We start from the raw sequence: 20,193 nt of genomic DNA, 5'->3' as shown, positions 1-20,193 counted from the left end.
AAAGGTCCTCTGGTATATTCTCTTAATATAATGCTTTATTTGGTTTGCTATCATTTTATTTAATGAGATGAGACTAGACTACAGGTTTTTCTGCAGTTCATGTCCAGATCTAGTAATTGTGTGAGCCTATAAAGTGAACCTGCAGGTTTTATTTTTTCTACTCTGCAACAGTTCACATAATATAAAAATTCAAGCTTTTACAAGTATGAGAGAACTCAAAGAACCTCTGGGCCTGGTGCTTCTCTGGTTAGATCTCTGATTACCTTTGACTTCTCCAGCTTTTAGTCTAACCAATATTCTCCCTAAGACAATTACTACCTGTTTTGAGAGTCAGGGAAGTGTGGCAGTGCTTCGGAGTCGAGACTGTCAGGGCCTACCTACATCCTACCTCAGCCACTTCCTTGCAGGCTTGCAGTTTTATTCTCTCAGTCAGATTGATTTCTTGGGTGTTCAGAACGATTTGATATTTATCTAGCTGTGATTGAGGGACGAAGCAAGCTTATGGTCCCCCTACTCCTCCACCATCTTAACTCCTCCCCCCTGCCTCAGCCACTTCCTAGCTGTGTGTTCTTGGAAGATTACTCTCCAGGTTTTAATTCCTTCATCTGTAAAATGGGGAACATGATAGTATCTACTTAATAAAACTGTTGTGAAGATTATGAGTAAATACATACAAAGCATTTAGAACTGTTGCCTGGCCCACTCTACGTTTCAATAAATACTAGTTATTAATTAGGATATATATTTTTTAAAGATTTTATTTATTTATTTGTCAGAGAATGAGAGAGTGAGAGAGAGAGCTCAAGCAAGGGGAGTGGCAGGCAGAGGGAGAAGCGGGCTCCCTGCTGAGCAAGGGTCCTGGGATCATGACCTGAGCCGAAGGAAGATGCCTAACCAACTGAGACACCCAGGCGTCCCTATTAATTAGGATATTTTTCAAATTAATTAGAATAAAGCTACCCACAACCATCTTCACTTTAAAACTATCCTCTGAATGTTATTTAAAATGATTAATATTGTCCTAAATTTTATGGTTTCTTTTTTCCTTGACCAGACTTGCCAGAAGTTGATCAATTTCATTGGCTTTTTCGAAGAACTAGTTGGTTTTATTTATCCTACCTCAAAATTTCTTCATTCATCAATTTAGTTCCTTTCCTACCTTCTTGAAATGAATACTGAGTTCATTTATTTCTAGTATCTGTTAATGTCTCATAAATACGTTTGCTTCTGCATAATACCTGTCTCTGCATAATACCTGTCTATATCCCGTAGAGTTTGATATGAATTGTTCTGATCTTTCCACATTTCTAAATAATCTGTGATTTCCATTCTGATTTCCTCTTTAATCCAATAGTTTTATGGTTCTATTGATTTGAAGTCAGAAGACCTATCATTTCTACTTTTTGGAATTTGTTAGATTTTCTCTATGAACTATTACATCATAATTCTATTAATATTCCATTAGCATCCATATAGAAAAATGTATTCTTTGTACTTGTATGTGTAGCTATACAATCATACTGTGTTATTCAAATTCTTTAGAGCCTTACTTAACAGCTTTTGCTATGAACATTTCAATGCTAAATGCATGGTACAAAAAGATTCATGGTCGTCAAATCCACTTAAAGGGTATTAGATTCTATCAATATCAATTAACATTCTTGTCTCATCGAACCACTCCTCGACCCCCCTGAATTCCATTTCATCTAGTGTTAGGCGCTATTCCTTGCGTCTGTCATCAATCTAGCATATATCTTTGTTTTTTCTGATATTTTTATCACTTGCCTTAAACAGTAGAGCGGGATTTTTATGTTAACTCAACCTGGAAGCTTCCATCTTTTAATAAAGGAAGTAATGGCACTTTACAAGCATCATAATCTATTCAAATCTAAATTTCACTGATATTTTTTAACATAAAAAATTAGTTTGTCTTATGTTTACAAAGTACAGCAAAATTGGTAGGTAGGTGGCAAAAAATATTTTGCTAATTCTAAAGGAATCCTGTCTAAATATAGTTAACTGCAATATGTAATAAAATCCTACCAATACTGACATAGTTCCAAAATAACAGGAGCATTTTGCAGGGATGTCTAGACGTTTCAGTTGCTACATTCTAGCTGATAGTAATAACAAACTTCTAATACTGAGAAGCTGGTATGATTTGAAAGAAACAGTTTCAGAGGGGCAGATGTATAAGAGATGCAAAGAGACAAAGAGATCAAAGACATGTAAGTGAGGAGCCTGTGAGGCTGAAAAATAGAGAAGCCACTAAAAATAAGAAAAAACAGTTACCACATTTACAGAAAAGCCATTAAGTTTCTATGCCTTGTATATACAGTTTTATTTCAAAAAGTTGAGCTGCATCTTTAAAACTGATGTACACTTATAACACAGCCTTCATTTATTATCTCCCCAAGAGCTATCAATTGAAATGATGTTATAGTTTATAATCAGCTATGTCAAAGAAATGAGGAAATATAAAAGACAATATATTTATAGAAAGACCCCTAATTTTTATAACAAGATTCAAAATAAAACTTATCATTTCAAGCGGCGAAGTGGAGCAGCAGAATGAAAGAATGCCTAGCTCTGGGAACTCCTGGGTGGCTCAGTTGGTTAAGTGTCTGCCTTCGGCTCAAGTCATGATCCCAGGGTCCTGGGATCGAGCCCCACGTCAGGCTCCCTGCTCGGCAGGGAGTCTGCTTCTCCCTCTGCCCCTCCTCATGCCCTCTGCCTCTGCTTCTCCCTCTGCTCCTGCTCTCTCTCGCTCATTCTCAAATAAATAAATAAAATCTTAAAAAAAAAAAGAATGCCTAGCTTTGAACACAGGTTAAGACTTAGCAGAAATATCAGTGCAAAACAAGTACATTTTTTATTGAAATATCTGCTCTCTTACCAATCTCCACTGAATCAGCTCTAAAAGATACTGAGTAATGCCGCCTGCGAAGTGAGCATCTGTGGCTACCAGGCTCTCCTCTAGGAAATCTACACATCTTTGCTGCAGAGCTACATGCTTACTAAGAGTCAGCTGTGTCCATTCCCAAACCTGTTTATTACAATTATATTTATTTCTGTAATTACATGAATTAAGTATTACATAAACAGATGAAATATGAGTGGAAACAGAAAAGACAGTTTTCGCTGCTGTGAAAACTAAGTTGAATGCTTCAGAAAAACTGAAAGGCAAGTTACTAAAAAAAAAAAAAAGTTTGCTCCACTTCAGTGTGGTTAGACGAAAAATCTGTAGAAATATAGAAATATTCTACACTCAGATTTCTTAGAAAGTTTAAGTTCTTTGCTCCACTATGAGGAAACCAAAACTAAAAAACTTTGATGATGTGTCAGTGACAGCAGGGTTATGCAAAAGAAACAGGGAGAAACAGATACCTGCTTAAAGAAAAAACCCTCTAGGGTTGTAGCAAAAGATTGATGAATAAATATAAATTTATACTGAGTGTTTTTAAGAAGTAATTTCTAGTTTTAGTACTTAAAAAAAAGGTTTTTTTTAAAAGTAGGCTCAATGCCCAGCATGGAGCCCAATGTGGGGCTTGAACTCATGACCCTCGAGATCAAGACCTGAGCTGAGATCAAGAGTCCAAGGCTTGACCCACTGAAACACCCTAGCTGTAGTACTTTTTAAATTAACTGATAACTACCACCAGTCCACATTGGCTAACAGGCTTTTAATGTAAACTGGAAAATAGTAAGTATATTATTTCCCGGCAAACTTAAAGCCTGTATATGTTTTCTTCAAAATTTAATTTTACACATTTAAGAGATAAAGAGAAAATCTTAAAAGAAGCCAGAGAAAACAGAGGGCCAGGCAAGAATGATGGCTAACTGCTTATCAGAAACAATGCAAGACAAAAGACAATGTAATCATATCAATAAAGGAAAGACAAAAAAGGGGGGTCTATATTCAGTGAAAATATGCTTCCGAAATGAACAAAAATTTTAAATTTTCAAATAAAAAAAGTTGAATTAGTCTCCAGTAGATCTGTACCAACCTCTTCCTCAAAAAAGCATATTAGAATGTGAATAAATGAGTGTGACATTAGAATAGGCATAAACTCTAACCTGATCTAATTATAATATTATTTAATTAAAAAGAAATAGTCTATAAATTCCAGTCATTTATTGTTAGTTATAAAATATCACTGACCGACCTCACAACTGCCACAACACAGGGGTGTGTCTCCACCATATGTGGGCGACTGCTGATATGTAACATAACACTGCGGTAAAGGAATAATGCTCATTCATTCTTGAGCAAACTTACCTCTTTGTTTTGGAAAAATCTGTTCAGGATGCTGTAAAATAAATTACAATGAGTTAGATTATTACTGTAACATATTATAAACCTAAGTGAAATTTTAAAAAATATCAATGAAGAGAACTACCTTCATTATTGGCCTGGCTTGCTTCTCAAACAAGCCACTTGGAAAAAGGTAAGCAACAGCTCTCTGAAAACATATAACAAATATAACAAAGGTTAATTAACAACTGTTATAAACACAAGTTAACGTTATGACTAATAGTTCCTGAGTTCCTACATGCCAGATATCAAACTAAGAGTTTCATATACATTATCTCACCTTCTAATCTTTTAAACAGGAGAAAAAATTACCACATACACATCCCCCAAAGAAAAAATTATTTGTAACTATTAAACTGGTTATTAATAATTTTCAAGTATCAGTTTCAAACATGAATGTGATACCACAAATCTCTCTTTTAAAAGCAAACGAGAGGTGCTCCTATACAAACTCTGTGGTAATGTGCTCAAGAGCACCCCTTCGAACTCCCCATTGGCAGTGCAAATATCACAGACCGAATACCGAAAAGAGGAGGCTCCAAGCCTCATCCACTGTGATAGCCCCAATGTTTTTGATGTTCTTTGAACTCTTCCTAGAAGTTTTGAGAGGTTTTTATACTACATTTTTCCAACCAAGTTCTCTTAAATGTCTGTTTCTCAATGGGGATGCCATGGCATTTTGAGTGTGACAGCTCTGTTGTAGGCAGCCTTGCCCTTCCCCTGTCCTGCAGGTCACTTAACACCCCTGGCCCTTCTCCACCATCTATGCCAGTAATATCCCCAGCGCCTGGCGCACCTGGGTGGCTCAGTCGTTAAGCGTCTGCCTTCAGCTCAGGTCATGATCCCAGGATCCTGGGATCGAGCCCCACATCGGGCTCCCTGCTCAGCAGGAAGCCTGCTTCTCCCTCTCCCACTCCCCCTGCTTGTGTTCCCTCTCTCGCTGTGTCTCTCTCTGTCAAATAAATAAAATCTTTAAAAAAAAAAAAAAAAATCCCCAGCGCCTGTGACAAATCTCACCCCCACACATTTCCAAAAGCCCCTCACCTCCTAGTACTGCCACCAACTTGACAACAACTGTGTAAGCCATGACAGCGTCTTCTCGAACACCACTCCTCACAATTAAAAGCAAACCACATGCATTTTCATTTCTCTTGAATGGTGTCAGATGAGAAGTCTGTGGCCTTGGATCTTATTAGCACTGTATCTGAACTCTAAATGAACTGGCAGCTCACATAAACCCAGTGCTGTTCTTTTAGAGAGGCTGTTCTCAGGATGGACCTCTCTGCCCACCCACACAGTAAATGCGCTAGACCGGATTTCACCCCTGAAAGTTAGGGACCTGTAACTTGGGGCTTATCAATTCAGTTATCTTAGGGAGCCCATCTCTGGGTCAAGCTTCATTCTCCCATTCGGCCTTTTGGCAATAAAACGGACACTAAAGAAACCCTTAGATCACACATCCGAGTGCTAATTTTGTGAACATTTTTTGTTTTTAAAACCAGAGACTCCTCTGCCTTTCCTTCTCTGAGGGAGAAAAGGTGGACTTTTTAGTAAGTGATGTTGAGACAACTGACTGCCATTTGGAAAAAGATAAAAGTGGATGCAAACCAGACACTGTACACGAGAATGAACTGCAGATGGGTCAGAATGCTAAACACAGAAAATCAAATCAAACAAGTACGAGAAAAAAACAGGGCGAATTCCTTTATATAAGCTATACCCCCACAGGCAAAACCAACATCATCACAGGTGATTCACTGATTTATAACAACAAAATATTAGAAACACCCCCCCTATAAGGTTGGCTGCATAAATGAGGGCACATCCATGCCATCAAGCACTCTAGCCATAAAAAAAGATTGATAAAAGCAAGACGCAAAGTAAATGTACTCAGAGTGTGACCTTTGGTGTAAGAAAAAGAAATAAGAAAATACATATAGGAATAGGGGAAAATATACATAGGTTTCTTTCCACAAGGAAGGGTACAGTGGAAACTAATAAAAATCATCATTTATTAAGGGGTGGGCAGCAGCAGGGTGAGGGCCAGGGGATGAGTAAGGCTTCCCTAGGTATGCCTTTATTCAGCTGAACGTCGAAGCCTGAATATGCTTTATATATTAAAGACTAAAATTTTCAAAAACAAACTCTAAAGATTAATACAAACAAAAACAAATAAACCTCAAACAAAAACAAATAAACCTAATTTCTAATGACAAAAAAGAATAGCAAAGAAATCTTCAACTTTACTCGGAAGGCTTATTGTTAGTAATATTAATAATAAAATTCTGAAACATTCTCTGTATATTACAGCATAAAGTAAATAAATGTATTAATTGTATGGTGACCACAATGTTACTGTAGGAGAAGAGATACAAACATAAAAGAAGAAATGTAATGTTAAGTTTGAATTAGACAAATCAATACATACTTGTGATCTTTAAAAAATATTATTTCCTGGATTATTCCTATAATATTTAAAAGATAGTACTTTTTAGTTCTGTCCCCTGAAAGAGCACAGATGCAATGAAACTCTAAAAGCAATGAGTGGCCCCTAGTATCCAATCTTGGTTTCTAAATACAATTTCCTAGTATAAGGAACAGAGTATCTTAGAGAAATGATTAATTCTAGGCCTAAAGCAGGAAAAGTACAAAATAAGCCTAAGACACCTTCGTGTGTCAGGAAACAAGGAAGTGCTCAAAAGGACAGAGAAGCCAGCTTCAAGCAGCTCCCACTGGCCACATTTGGGACAATGTGAACATCAAAGAACAATGATAATGCCTGGTAACACACTCAATACATACATGTCGAAGAGTGCACCTCTACACACTCACTCACTCTCTCTCTCTCCAGGGTTCTGAAGGATGGGGCAAGGAGAAAAGGAAGGCCTTTTTATGAAACAATACCAGTTAATAAAAGTAGACGGAATGGCAGAAGTAGAAAATCACTGTTTTGTAAGTTCCAAAGTAATCCAATTTCAGCCAAGGAGCACCAGTGGATGACAAAGTCATTGGCTGAAAGGTTACTAGGGAATAGAATATAGAATAGAACCCCAAATAATCACCCTACAGATAACTTAGTTACAAGGGGAAAAAATCACTTTTACAATAAAGAGGTCTACTGGTCACCAAGGGGTCAGATGTACAATCAATAGTGGGACAAACTCATTATGTACCTCCTGGTGTGAGGGAACAGGAAGTATACAATATGACATAAGTATTACCCTTTATACATTCTAAATCTAATCACAAGAAAGCAAGTAGAAAGCCACAACGTGGACAACTGTATAAGACAAGTGGTCTGGATTCTACAAAACTAGCTAGTTATAAAGACATTTTAGGGAAAACTGAGGAAATTTAAATATAGACTATAGAATATATGACATTGTAGAATTATTGTAATTGTATTAGATATAATAGTGGTATCGTGGAAAAATGGTATAAAGGATGTATGTACTTAGGGGTAAATGCTGATACATATAGGGGTTAGGTGTTATGATACTGCATTTTCAACGCTCACTCAAAATACGTTTTATATATACAGAGAAAGGAAATGTGGCAAAATATTTAACAACTGGCAAATCTATATGAAAGGTATATATGTGCGTGTGTGTTTGTATTCATTGAATATTCAAGTTTTCTGGAAATCTGAAAAATTTCAAAATAAAAAGCTGGGGAAAATGTTAAAAATTAAAAAATAAGTCAGCTGGGTCTTTCCAAACCTAACCTGTCTCAGCAGGGTTACCATGAGCCTACAGCACCTGTGGGCCAGGTGGCCTTCAGGTCTGGTTCCCACAGTCAGTCATGGCAGCCCCAAGGCTGGTCAGACATTTTAGCCAAGGGGCTACTGACTCAAGGCCTGGGTGAGAATATTAGCAGTACACTGAAGTACAACTCCGCATCCTGGGGTAAGCACGCAAGGATCACGGGGGCGGAAGTCCAATCAACTTTCAAATCAGGTTCAAGCTGTCGCTGGCATCATTTCAAATATAAAAATTACTAGTAACCTAGGTGACTACTGAAAAGAGTTCAAGAAGGCAATGAAAATGTAAAGAATTCATTCCGCAGCTAAATTTCTCATGAAAACTAAGATATAGACAAGTCACCAGGAAGTTAATCAGTAGAACTTGAAAATAAAGCATCAATTGCAAAGGGTGTCTAGGTCTTAAGGCAATCTCTGTATTAACTTAAAAACAAGTTAATAAAATATTTGGTGGAAATTAAAAAAAAAAAAATCTCACCTAAGAATAAATTAACACATATTTACTAATTCATAATTCCTCACCATATTAAGTGATCATGTTGATTTTATTTATTTATTTTAGAGAGAACATGCAATACAGGGGGGAGGGCAGGAGCAGAGGGGAGGGCAGGAGCAGAGGAAGAGGGACAAGCAGACTTGGTGCTGAGCACAAGCAAGACACAGGACTCAATCTCACGACCCTGAGATCATGACCTGAGCCAAAACCAAGAGTCGGACGCTTAACCGACTAAGCCACCCAGGCGCCCCTAGGTGATAATAATAACACAACCAACTATATTATACTAACTATATCATACTATACTATACTATATACTCTATTACTAATTACTGATATGGCGTGTACAATGTACTATGCTATACAGTACCAACTATATTATATTTGTACCGAACTATATTAGGTGCTGTACTAAGTACTGTGGAGAAGGTCCATAGAGCAAGACACCATGTTAGATAAACAGCAAAATCACAAATTCAGTAAAAACAATGAAAAACAAAGGATGGCAGGAAAAGGAACAAAAGAAGAAACAGTACATAAGATAAAACCGCTTTTTTCCCCCCAAATCTGTATTACATCTTTTATACCAAATTATGAGGAATATACTTTCTAATTCCAGTGGAGTTACAACACAGTGTTCTATTAGTCATAAACTGGTTACTTTTTAACCAAACAGAAGATAGAAAACAGGAAAGGCACACTAGGAGTGTGCGTTCTGTCATCTGTTCAGCATGCATGGGACAGTGCGACCACGACCTAACCTATCACTTCCATTTATCTCCTACAGGCACTCTAAATTGATTTCTTCCAAATTCCGAGGCAAAGGACTACCTGGATTTTATGAAAAAACAATTTTGTTGGCTTTCCAGGCCTGAAACAGTTGTTAAAACTCAAGTAGGTAAATACCATTTTGAAAAAAAGTTTTTATAGGAAGAAGAGAATTCTGAGTGTGAGTATGAAGTTGAGCAGCCAGCCCACTGCCGTGTTTTGGGCAGAGCATCATGTGCTGTAACGTAGGAAAACCCTTACTCTCGCTGCACTTCAGAATTCAGAACAGAGGGAGTGATGAATGTCTAAATAACATAAGACCCTCACTATGTCCTATAACCATAAAAATATTCTCCGGTAACACCATTCCCAGTGATTCTAACTTGTAAGGACATCAGCTTTATCTAGTTGTTGTAGGGATTAAATAAGATATTTGCAAAAGCACAACATCCCGCGTGCACTAGATAAATGTGAGCTATACAAAAATGTTCTATGTGAAACACTTCTCCACGTTATTTTAAGACTTAAAGTGGCAAAGCTAGAACCTGAACCTCCTGAAATTTAATATCTGAATGTGCTCTTCCCTGCTGAGGTCAGGGAGGCAACCTAGGTCTCTCGGAAAACGGATTTACTTCTACACTGGCATGAAGGACATTCAGCTAGTTAGTGGTAAAATTAGGAGAAAAGCCCAACTGTGCTCAAAGGAAAAGAAACTGACCATTTACTGTGAATCAGTTTTACCTTGATCAATTTTATTCAACAAATATTCATCGCACCTAAGTTCTAGGGACTCAGAGAGTTTAGGAAGCTACGGTTCCTGACGGAATTCCAGCAGCGGAGACAGATGCACACATAATCTCAAATACGGGGGTTACTGTCAGAGTACACATGAAGTAACATGGCTTGGTACAGGACCTGTGCTGCAACTATTTCTAGGTTACGCGGAGGGAAATAAGGGAAGTGGCCATGACCTTTTTTCAGCAATTACTTTTCATCTGGCTTTTCTTAGCAGTCACTTGTTCCTTGCCAAGTCAGGTCCTTTACATACTGTTTTCTCTGCCTGGAATACCATCATTCCACTTCTCCATTTAACATATTCCTGTTTGTCTTTTGAGACCTAGCTCCAAGGCCAGCCCTCCTGAGCGACCTCCCCTGACTCCCCGGGGGCTCTGTCATTTCCCTTCTTTGTTTATACCTGTTGGAGCACTCTCCACACTTGTCTACTGCCCTACCACGTCAGTCACACCGGGCAGACAGAGCCCTCAGGTCTCTCCAGCACCACACCGTCTGGCCAGTCTATTCTCTCCCCATCCTTCTCCCCTGGCTTGAACTTCCACACTTTTTGCAGCAATCATAAAGGCTGATGCTCACCTCCTTTCCTTTACATACCAATTCTTGCCCTGTGTGTGAGCCACCTACACAAGACTTCCAGTGTCACCCAGGCCGATAAACCACTCTCAATTCCCATATCCATCCTTAGAAGCACATACCCACTTCCTCAACGACCTTACTCTTTAGCTCAAAGATTTCAATCAGGCCTCACCATAATTCCGCTCCTGTGATTGCCTGGCCTCACCAAGCCTCCCTTTGGAGCCTCATGACCTATAGGTCTCTTCCACAGAAGGTTGCTGTCTTCCCCTCACAGCCATGTTCCTACCTCTCTCCAAGTTCTTCCCTGGTCTCTTGTAAACACATCTCTGCTCCTCCCTTAAATGCTAGTTCCCTCAGAGTGCCATCTCTGATTCTCCTCCTGTTGAGCAAATTCATGTGGAGAGAGGCTAAACTTCTTTCTCTAGTTTCCAAACCATTCCCAACTGTCAGCTGTGTTTAGGATTGTTCCACTGAAGTTATCCTAACAGCACATTCATAGCTGCTCCTCAAATAACTTACTTTTGCCTTCTTACAGTTCTTTCTCCCAGGCCCTGTTACCAATTCTTTGGATTTTACCTTGGTCACATGTAGAGGGTGCTCTCGAAGGCAAAGGACCTTGGTTTCTTAGTCACCGATTTCCCACCCCAGATGGAGAACTTTGGCAGGTACCACAGTCCCCCTTATTCGCGGAGGATACATTCCAAGACCCTCAGAAGCTGCCTAAAGCCGCAGATAGTACTGATCTCTATATATACTATGGTTTTTCCTATACATACATGCCTATGATAAAGTTTAATTTATAAATTAGATACAGTAAGAGATTAACAATAAAATAATTAACAATATACTGCAATAAAAGTTATGTGAATGTGTTCTCTTTCTCAAAATGCTTTACTGTATTGTACTAACATCTTCTTGTGATGGTATGAGATGATAAAATGCCTACATGATGTGATAATGTGAAGCGAATGACGGAGGCACGGTGATGTAATGTTAGACTACTAGTGACCTTTTGATATGTCAGAAGGGGGATCATCTGCTTCTGGACAGATAACTGAAACCACAGAAAGCAAAACCACAGATAGCAGGGGAATATAGTACTCAAAGGATAAAGAAGCAAATTGATTGCAGAGTCCTTGAGTGAATCAACTAGAAAATACAACACTTTATAGATAATTGGGGACATTTAAACACAGGTTAATATATAAATGATCCCATACTGCACTACAGACTATATTCAAATTAATTTTATTAAATGTGATAATGGTATTGTGGTTATATAGGAAAGTATCCTAATTTTTTGGAGATGTATACTCAAGTATGTAGGGGTAAAGCATCATATTTGTAATTGACTTTAAAAGAAAATAGTTCAGGGGTGCATGGGTGGCTCAGTTGGTTAGACTCAGGTCATGATCTCTGGGTCCTAGGATCAAGCCCTGGGTCAGGCTTCCTACTCAGCAGGGAGTCTACTTCTCCCTCTCCCTCTGACCCCCCCCCCCCCCCCCCCCCCCCAGGTTCTCTAATAAAAAAAAAAAATCTTTAAAAAAAAAAAAAAGAAAGAAAATAGTTCAGCCACAAAATATACAGGGGAAGCAAATATGGCAAATGTTAAGTTATTTAAACTAGGTGATGGTCATAGGGCATGCATTATACAATTATTTCTCCTTTTCTGTATGAATGAAATTTTCACAAGTATACAAATTAATGTTTACTGCTATTGCTATTAGCCTAGAATATTTCAGGTTTTCAATTTTCAATTCCTACTCCCATGTAATATACATACACATATACATATATCCACGTGTGTGTACACAGGTACATATACACACACAAGTCATGAATCTTTTGCTCTTCTATAATTGAATAACCGAACAACTGAAATTGTTTTAGTAAACCTGCTGTTTCTGTCAGATAAAAGCAATCATTTCCTACACTTCTAAATTTCCATTTATTCTTACAGTGTATTTTTGAACTGTTTTCAAAACCAATTCTTCAGGTATTTGGAACCATGTCACTGAAAAACAATATAAAAATGAAACTGCAGAATGGCAATACTTGTACTTCCCAAGTGTTCCCTTTCTTTCAAATAACACAAGGCAAGAAATGCAAATCCTTACTTTGGGGGAAATGACGGAGCAATCCTCTGGTCAACACAGTCCGAAAGAACTTTCTCCGATGATGAAAATATTCTATAATTTGTGCTGGCTGATATGACAGTCTGTAGCCCATGCGGTTGTTGTGCACTTGATATGTGGCTAGTGTGACTAAAGAACTAAACTTTAATGTTAGTTAATATTAACTACCTGAAAACAGTCCCACACAGCTAGTGGCAACCACACAGCTCTAGACTATTTTAACCAAAGCCTTCATGCAGTATGGAGAGCACTGCACTGATGTTACCACTGTGCATCTCAAACTTCATTAAACTGTTACAAAGTTATAAAGTCTGTGATTTAATTTTACTGGTCTAACCTAACAAACATATACCCACTTTCATAAGAGAGAATATCAACAACCAAAACATCTTTGAATAGAAGATTTCTATGATGAATCTGGTCATGATAGCCATTCCTCATTTTCTCTTCCATGAGGTGAGAGCATTTGAATATTCTGTGATTTGATTCCCTGGGGGTTTGAATGGGGAACTCAGTATCATGGAAACCATATGGAAAGCTGAATTTCCTGACATCTCTCTTGGCACCACTGAGGCCCTCTGCTACTAACCAGAATGACTAACTTACTTTGTCTAAGGCGAGAGCACTTGGATTCTACACCTCATTTCAGCCTGGATTTCAATGCTGGGGTAGGAAGTAGAAATATTTATATACAGGAAGTTGCAGGAAAATGTAGGTATATATACACACAAACACTCAAAAGGGGCAAAAATGAAAGTAACATCACAAAAGACTCCAGATACCCAATTAGTCTTCTTGTAGTGTTTATTAATTCAGGACAGCCCCCACTGTCCTCTCCTCACCTCCCATCCTCTGTTGTTCCTTTCCACAGTTAATCTTAACTTGCTACTGGAAAGAAAAAGATATAAATAGGGGCACCTGAGTGGCTCAGTCGTTAAGCGTCTGCCTTTGGCTCAGGTCATGATCCCAGGGTCCTGGGATCGAGCCCCGCATCGGGCTCCCTGCTCAGCAGAAAGCCTGCTTCCCCCACTCCCACTCCCTCTGCTTGTGTTCCCTCTTAAGCTGTGTCTCTCTCTGTCAAATAAATAAATAAAATCTTAAAAAAAATATATATATATATATAAATATCCAGTTGTGACCAATACTGAAAACTCCTGCTTGTTTTGCACCTCTTTTCTCCCCAAAAATAAAGCAAAAGGAAGAAAAAAACAACCAAACATAACGACAAAAATGACAAGCATCCACCTCTTTCCTGTAGCCTCGGAATGCCTACCTGAAGGAACAAGGTCATCCTCCAGAGCTCCTGAAGACAGACGCTTGTCTGCAACATGCCCTTCAGGAACACTCCAGCCAGACTTTGCAGGGCCTTCAGTCCAGGTCCACAGTAACTGTCCCCACCACCATCTTAAAGGCAAGAATGGTGAGGGGAGGAAGGTGTGCATCACCTTTCTCTCCAAAGTCTGCTGCTGGTAGTGACACGGCTTCTGGACATTCTCCACGTTTGCAAAGTATGAGAACACATGTGCTGCAGTCTGCTGTTGCAGCACCCACCTCACCAGTATGGTCTCACTGAAGTCACTGCCATCTCGCTCCTAGAAGCTCTGCATCAGCTCTGAGGGCACTGGCCCCTGCAGCGGGAGCAAGACCCACCAGGGAGCACGACAGCCTTCCTGCTTCCTGTCTTTCAGAGCGTCTTCTTATCCTAGGAGCCCCAATGGTAAGATTTCGCCTTTCCTGACCAGGATTACTCGGTGGTAATTCAAAGCCAGGCTAGAAGAAGTTAGCTCAGTGGCAGGCACATCCTACACCCATAAAGGGGTCTGTTAGGGCCTAGTGACTTCACACCTATTTTAGTAGAAAGGCATTTGTGCAAGCCCTTCCAAATATGGCATTTAACTCTCCACCTCTCTCCATACCCCCACTAATTTGCCCCTTTGGCTTCCTCAATCGGTTTCTATTAAAAGCCACAGGCTCCAGAGACTTCCTCAAGCTCTCCTTGTAGATGGCAGACAACTTCATCCTCACTCCTTACAATTGACAGCCTCTGTCCCACACTGGAAAAACATTTCATGAAAGATAAAGTCTTCCATGGGCTGATCTCTTGAGTCCTTGGGGCTTCCCAAAATACGCAATATAAAAATACTATTCCCAGTTCAATATAAAGCTATGGATGGTATTTCAAAGAAGAGAATTATAATAAAAAATAAGTAACAAAAATGGTTAGGGGCAGAAGGGCTTTTCCCATAAAATTTTAAATTAAGATAAAGATTTGGTCGGGAAAGGTTCAGAAGTACCAGAAAAGAAAATGAGAAACAAAGGCAAAGAAAGTGTTAAAATAATTCAGTCATTTTTAAGCAGTTTTCCTGATGTTATTCAAAAATATCTGTATTAGCATGGTAAAAGTGCAGAATTTAAATATTATGATAAGGTGAAATTAAGTCAACCAGAAAACCAGTGGAGGAAGGCGGTGAGAGAAAGACTTGACTCTGTTAATGTTAAGCCATCAATCAACTATAATGTTCTCGGCTTCCCTGGTGCATGTGACACTTACCAGGCACCAGAGAAGTACCAGTAGGACACGGCCTAGGTCTTCAAGTATCTTCAAATTAGAGGAAACTTGGCATTTCACATGTGAATTGTGGTTTGGCCCACTTGGACCATGTTTATCAACAACAGAACTAACAGAAATTTCCTAATTATCTGAAATAAGCACCTTTTCACTTCTAAACAATCTACTTAAAACACGGTTATGTAAACTGAGAAACACCCAGTTCTTCCACAAAAACAGAAGACAAAAATAATGCATTTGACCCGTGAACAAAACAGGTTTGAATTTCTGCGGGTCCATGTATGTACTGATTGTTTTTGACAAACAGCGCAGTACTGTAAATGTTATTTTCCTTATTATTTTCCTAATAACATTTTCTTTTCTCTAGCTTGCTTTATTGTAATTATACAGTATATAATAGACATCACATACAAAATCTGTGTTAATCAACTGCTTAACGTTATCGGTAAGGCTTCCAGGCAACAGTAGGCTGTTAGTAAGGAGTTAAGTGATGAGGGAGTCAAAAGTTATATGCGGATTTTCGACTATACAGGGGGTCAGCACCCCTCACCCCTGTGTTGTTCGAGGGCCAACTGTCTATCAGTTGGGACTCAATTCTTCAAGAAGCTTGAAAACAATATTACTAGCCTAATGTTATTTGTTTTAGGTTAGCATTTGTGTTTCAAGAGAAACTTTTCCCAATCTAGGAACTAGATTCTGGATGTAGCCTGTAGTTAACACACTGGTATGCAAACACTGTCAATATCTATGAATATATATACCTGAAGGAGATACCAAATCACTGCCTTACTCTGATTTTGAGGCTGTGGATGACTTATTCTTTCAGTCTGAAGTTCACTCAGAAGAAACTCTGAGCCAGAGGGAGGGAGAGAGAAAAAAAAAAGAGCATTGTCCTATAAGTTCTAGCTTAGTATTTCCTATATTAAGTTCTGAAATTTGTATGGAATTCAGCGTAAGAAAGTTCTTAGGTGTTTTAAACTTACGTCACATTTGAAAAAATTGTTTCATATTTGAAGTAGGTTCAACGGTTGGTTGTCACAATAACAAAAAAAACCCCACAAAAGCCATGCTTCTTTTGGAAATGAAAAAGTGGAGGTATACATTTAATGGTAAGTATAGGAACTTTTAAAAATTTATTAGACCGTAGCACTGTTTATCTGGATCTAAAACAAAAAAGTGCTGACAAAAATAAAGAACGTAAATTAAAAAAAAAATTAATCCAAATAAGTCATGGAGTAAGGCAATTCTCCTTTGTAAATATGTTCCCTACATTTTCAGATTTTTAACTAGAATACCGGTAATTCAAGGGTTCCCTAAAATGAAGGCAAAGTATTTAACTACATTCTTAGGCTTAAATCAAAGTATAAAAGGATTGCAGGCTCAACCCAGGAGGAGCACTGGGTCAGGAATGCAATCTCTATTAATTAGGTATCCCAGCTGGGCAGTGGGTCTGCAGCTGTTAACTTGATCAATGACTTACCTAAATGTCATCTCTACTGATTCGCTTATAAATTACCAGCAAGTGAGACTAATGTACAGGTGCTAATTTATTTAAACTGTTCTCTACAGTTCTACATAGCTTTATAAACTGCATCTGGCACCTAATGTTAGCTGTCAGTTGTACTTAGACATGCCTGTCCTAACGACTCTGTTCATTAGAAGTGAGCACAAATTATGAAATATTGTGAAAAATGATACATCAAATGGAATGGGCACAGCAAATCAATTAGAGAAACTTCATACAGCATATTCACACTTAGGAGAATAAAACATTCTGATTTCAGAATGAGGTCTATAATACCAATTAAAAAGTAATTGGTAGACTTCAGCAGTGTTATATATCAATTTGCTGGCTTTTTTCCCGAAATTCTATAGTAATGTAGAACTTAACTTTTAATTCCCAAATAAAGACATCAGTAAATTCAAGTGCAATTTTGTATCCATAATATTTAATATAACTGAGATGTCTCCAACTTAAAATTGGTAACTGATACCACTTAATTCAAAAAGGAAAATGCAAATAGCAGTGGTTCTCAACTTTCTTCTGTGCTGACAGCATGATTTTGAAATCACTGTCACCCAGTGTCTGCTCAAGCATAACGATGTGTAACAATGTCACCGGACCAGGCTTTCCCTTGGGATCACTGAGGGAAACCGCTGCAGCCCCGCCTCTGTCACAGGCTCTGGGGCTGATTTCTTTACAGTCTCCAGACACGCAGCGTCTTCCCTTGGCCAAACTGTAACTACTTTAAGTTCAATTACAGAACCCACTCAGTGCAATGTTCAATCTGGCAGTTCAATCCTCCTCATGGTAACTATATGGTGAGAGCTAAAAATATTTTTTATATGCTGATCAACATTTGGCAGTAACCTGTGAAAGGTCTGAGGAATGGGAGTTGAGAACCACAGCATTAAGATATATTTTCAAAACAGCGTGCATGTCAGTACTTGCAGCAATATATATACATATAGTATACACGTATACATGTATATATGCATGTCACCATATACACTACTTACTGACCATGAGAGGGCAGCCGCTTTCCTCCTGCCACATCTGCCACAGGTGGTCAGGAGCATCACAGTGGTTCAGTGGGGAAGTGCAATAGGTGGTTTCTTTCTTTTCAAAAAAACTTAAAATATTAGGCAAAAATGAAACTACCTTGAAATGGAGAAAATCTGTACCTGCCCATGACTAATTTCTTTCCAGTTAATTTGTTATTTCACAAGCCAAAAATAACTTTTTCATATAAATGCAATACCAAGATTGAGCATTAAATATAAAAAAGTAATTTTGCAAAAACAAATGTAGCAGATATACAATGCTGCAGCTTTAATAATAAACTTCTAAATAACGTAACTTTTAAGTAAATATTAAAAGTGACAAACAGAATTATTTTTATTCATAAAATTTTATCTGTCATACCCTTTCCATTTTACCAACCCACATCTGTACTCTTTAAAAACCTTTATAACTTAAAGAAACGCTAACATGTAAGATTAGCTAGGTGCAATTTTTACATATCTATATGCTGGACTCAGTAAGGCCAGGGGCCAGATTTCTATTCCAGTTCAACCTTCTGGAATAAAGTTCCAAACCTAGAAATCCACAAAAAAAAATGCCTATGAAGAGTTAACATAGATGACATAAATTCATGATTTTACTTAGTAGGAAGGGCACACAGGTCCTCACGCCAAGTCCAAGGGCTCTTAGTTTTAATTCACAGGCCTAACAAGTTTAGTTATGCCAGAAGGCTGGAAGGCGAGAGGGCCAGAGGCAGATGTGTGCACACAGACATCCTGACAGGAAAGGAGATGACAGGAATCAGTACTAGAGTATGGCCAGGCCATTCAGTACAGGGACAAACAGGAACTATGAGCCCCAGCCAGGGTATCAGGTTAACAACCATACTAACAGGAAAATCCTGAGGCACTGTAAGGTTAAATTATACTCACCATACTCTACTAAATAAGGCTGGGGAGAACACTATTTTAGAAAATGTTACCCAAAAAATTAATCTTTGAAAGTGTGGAAAAACAGACTTTGCATATAGGAAAACCTTGTACAGCTCTGGGTTCCTCAACAATAAAGACCCCACAACATTTTTCTGACTGAATGTGGTAATGTAAATCAGACTCCCAGAAGGCATCTTGAAAGTATATAGGAGGTTTTTAATAAGTGGTGGTATTTTTCATAACCAGTAACAATTAAAAATAGGTTTCCCTTATCTGGAAACTTCACTTCTGTGGAATATCGAATTTCCTGATCATATAAAATAAGAGAAAAATTACTGTACCTGGTTTTAAATTCTGTATTAAAAGCCAAACACATTACAAAAAGCATTATAACCTCTAACTATATAAAAGCAATCATGACATTCTTCCAAAAATTATCTGGAAGCTTAAAATATTTTCCTGATTTTGGATATCAAATTATTTGGTTTTGTCTTTAGAAATAACTAAGCATTTTGTCAGTATGGAAATGCTACATAAGACTCATTAGCTATATACTCTCTTTCAGGTTATATATACAGCCAAATCTCAAACAAAAATAACAGTTTTGAAAACATACACAAAACCAGGAACCGCAATGGGTATGTAATTTTAATGCTTTGGTAACAGTTGGCTGTCACTGTCCTCTTTTGCTTTTACATCTACTTAGATGCCAACGAGAGTCCACTAAATTTAATAAAATGCCCAAAGAGTTAATTGATATAAAATGTGAGACTTAGTGAGGCAGATCAATCACTTGCAGGTAAGTCTAACACAGCAGAATTATGTCACTGGTGTGAAAGGAGCTAACACTTCCACACAGGCATTTAGGCAATGTGCTGGGTGAGACAAAATCTCAACCTGCGGGTTATGATACCACCTCCGGTGTCGATCACTCAATGATAAATCAATATACTCAAGAGTACTTCCTACTGTTCTCCTCAACACGCAGTCTTAGGTGGGATGGAAGATTTGTGTGACAAAGGCAATCAGGGAACTAGTGAAGGATTCAAATTATGGTAGATTTTACTTATTGCATTTAATAGTAATAGTAATACAATGGCACCTAATTTACCAATGTGAAAATTATACAGTAAGCCTAGGCTTTCAACCAGGTAAATGAATTAAATTATATGCCATGTCTACTACCTAGAAGTTAAATCCTCTTGAAAATATTTTTAACAACCCAAAAATATTCTGATTAAAGATCCAAGCACTGAACTAACCACTCCAAACAACATATAATTTTTAATACTAACATTATGAAAATGGTTATCTTCTCAGACA

General features: G+C 38.1%; 1 protein-coding gene across 1 annotated transcript in view; it reads right to left on the bottom strand.

Annotated features, from left to right (window-relative positions):
* Positions 1-20,193, bottom strand: part of MRPS9 (mitochondrial ribosomal protein S9) — a 61,135-nt gene that overhangs the window by 27,233 nt on the left and 13,709 nt on the right. Inside the window, exons 3-4 of the mRNA XM_032419386.1 lie at positions 4,401-4,463; positions 4,280-4,310 (exon numbers count right to left, since the gene is read on the bottom strand). Coding sequence (XP_032275277.1) covers positions 4,280-4,310; positions 4,401-4,463 — 94 coding nt within the window. The remainder of the gene's footprint in view (positions 1-4,279; positions 4,311-4,400; positions 4,464-20,193) is intronic.

Source organism: Phoca vitulina, unplaced genomic scaffold (assembly GCF_004348235.1).
Source record: "Phoca vitulina isolate PV1807 unplaced genomic scaffold, GSC_HSeal_1.0 scaffold22, whole genome shotgun sequence".
NCBI lineage: Eukaryota > Metazoa > Chordata > Mammalia > Carnivora > Phocidae > Phoca > Phoca vitulina.
The sequence above is the reverse complement of the archived record's forward strand: the minus strand, read 5'-3'. Positions and strand labels throughout refer to the sequence as shown.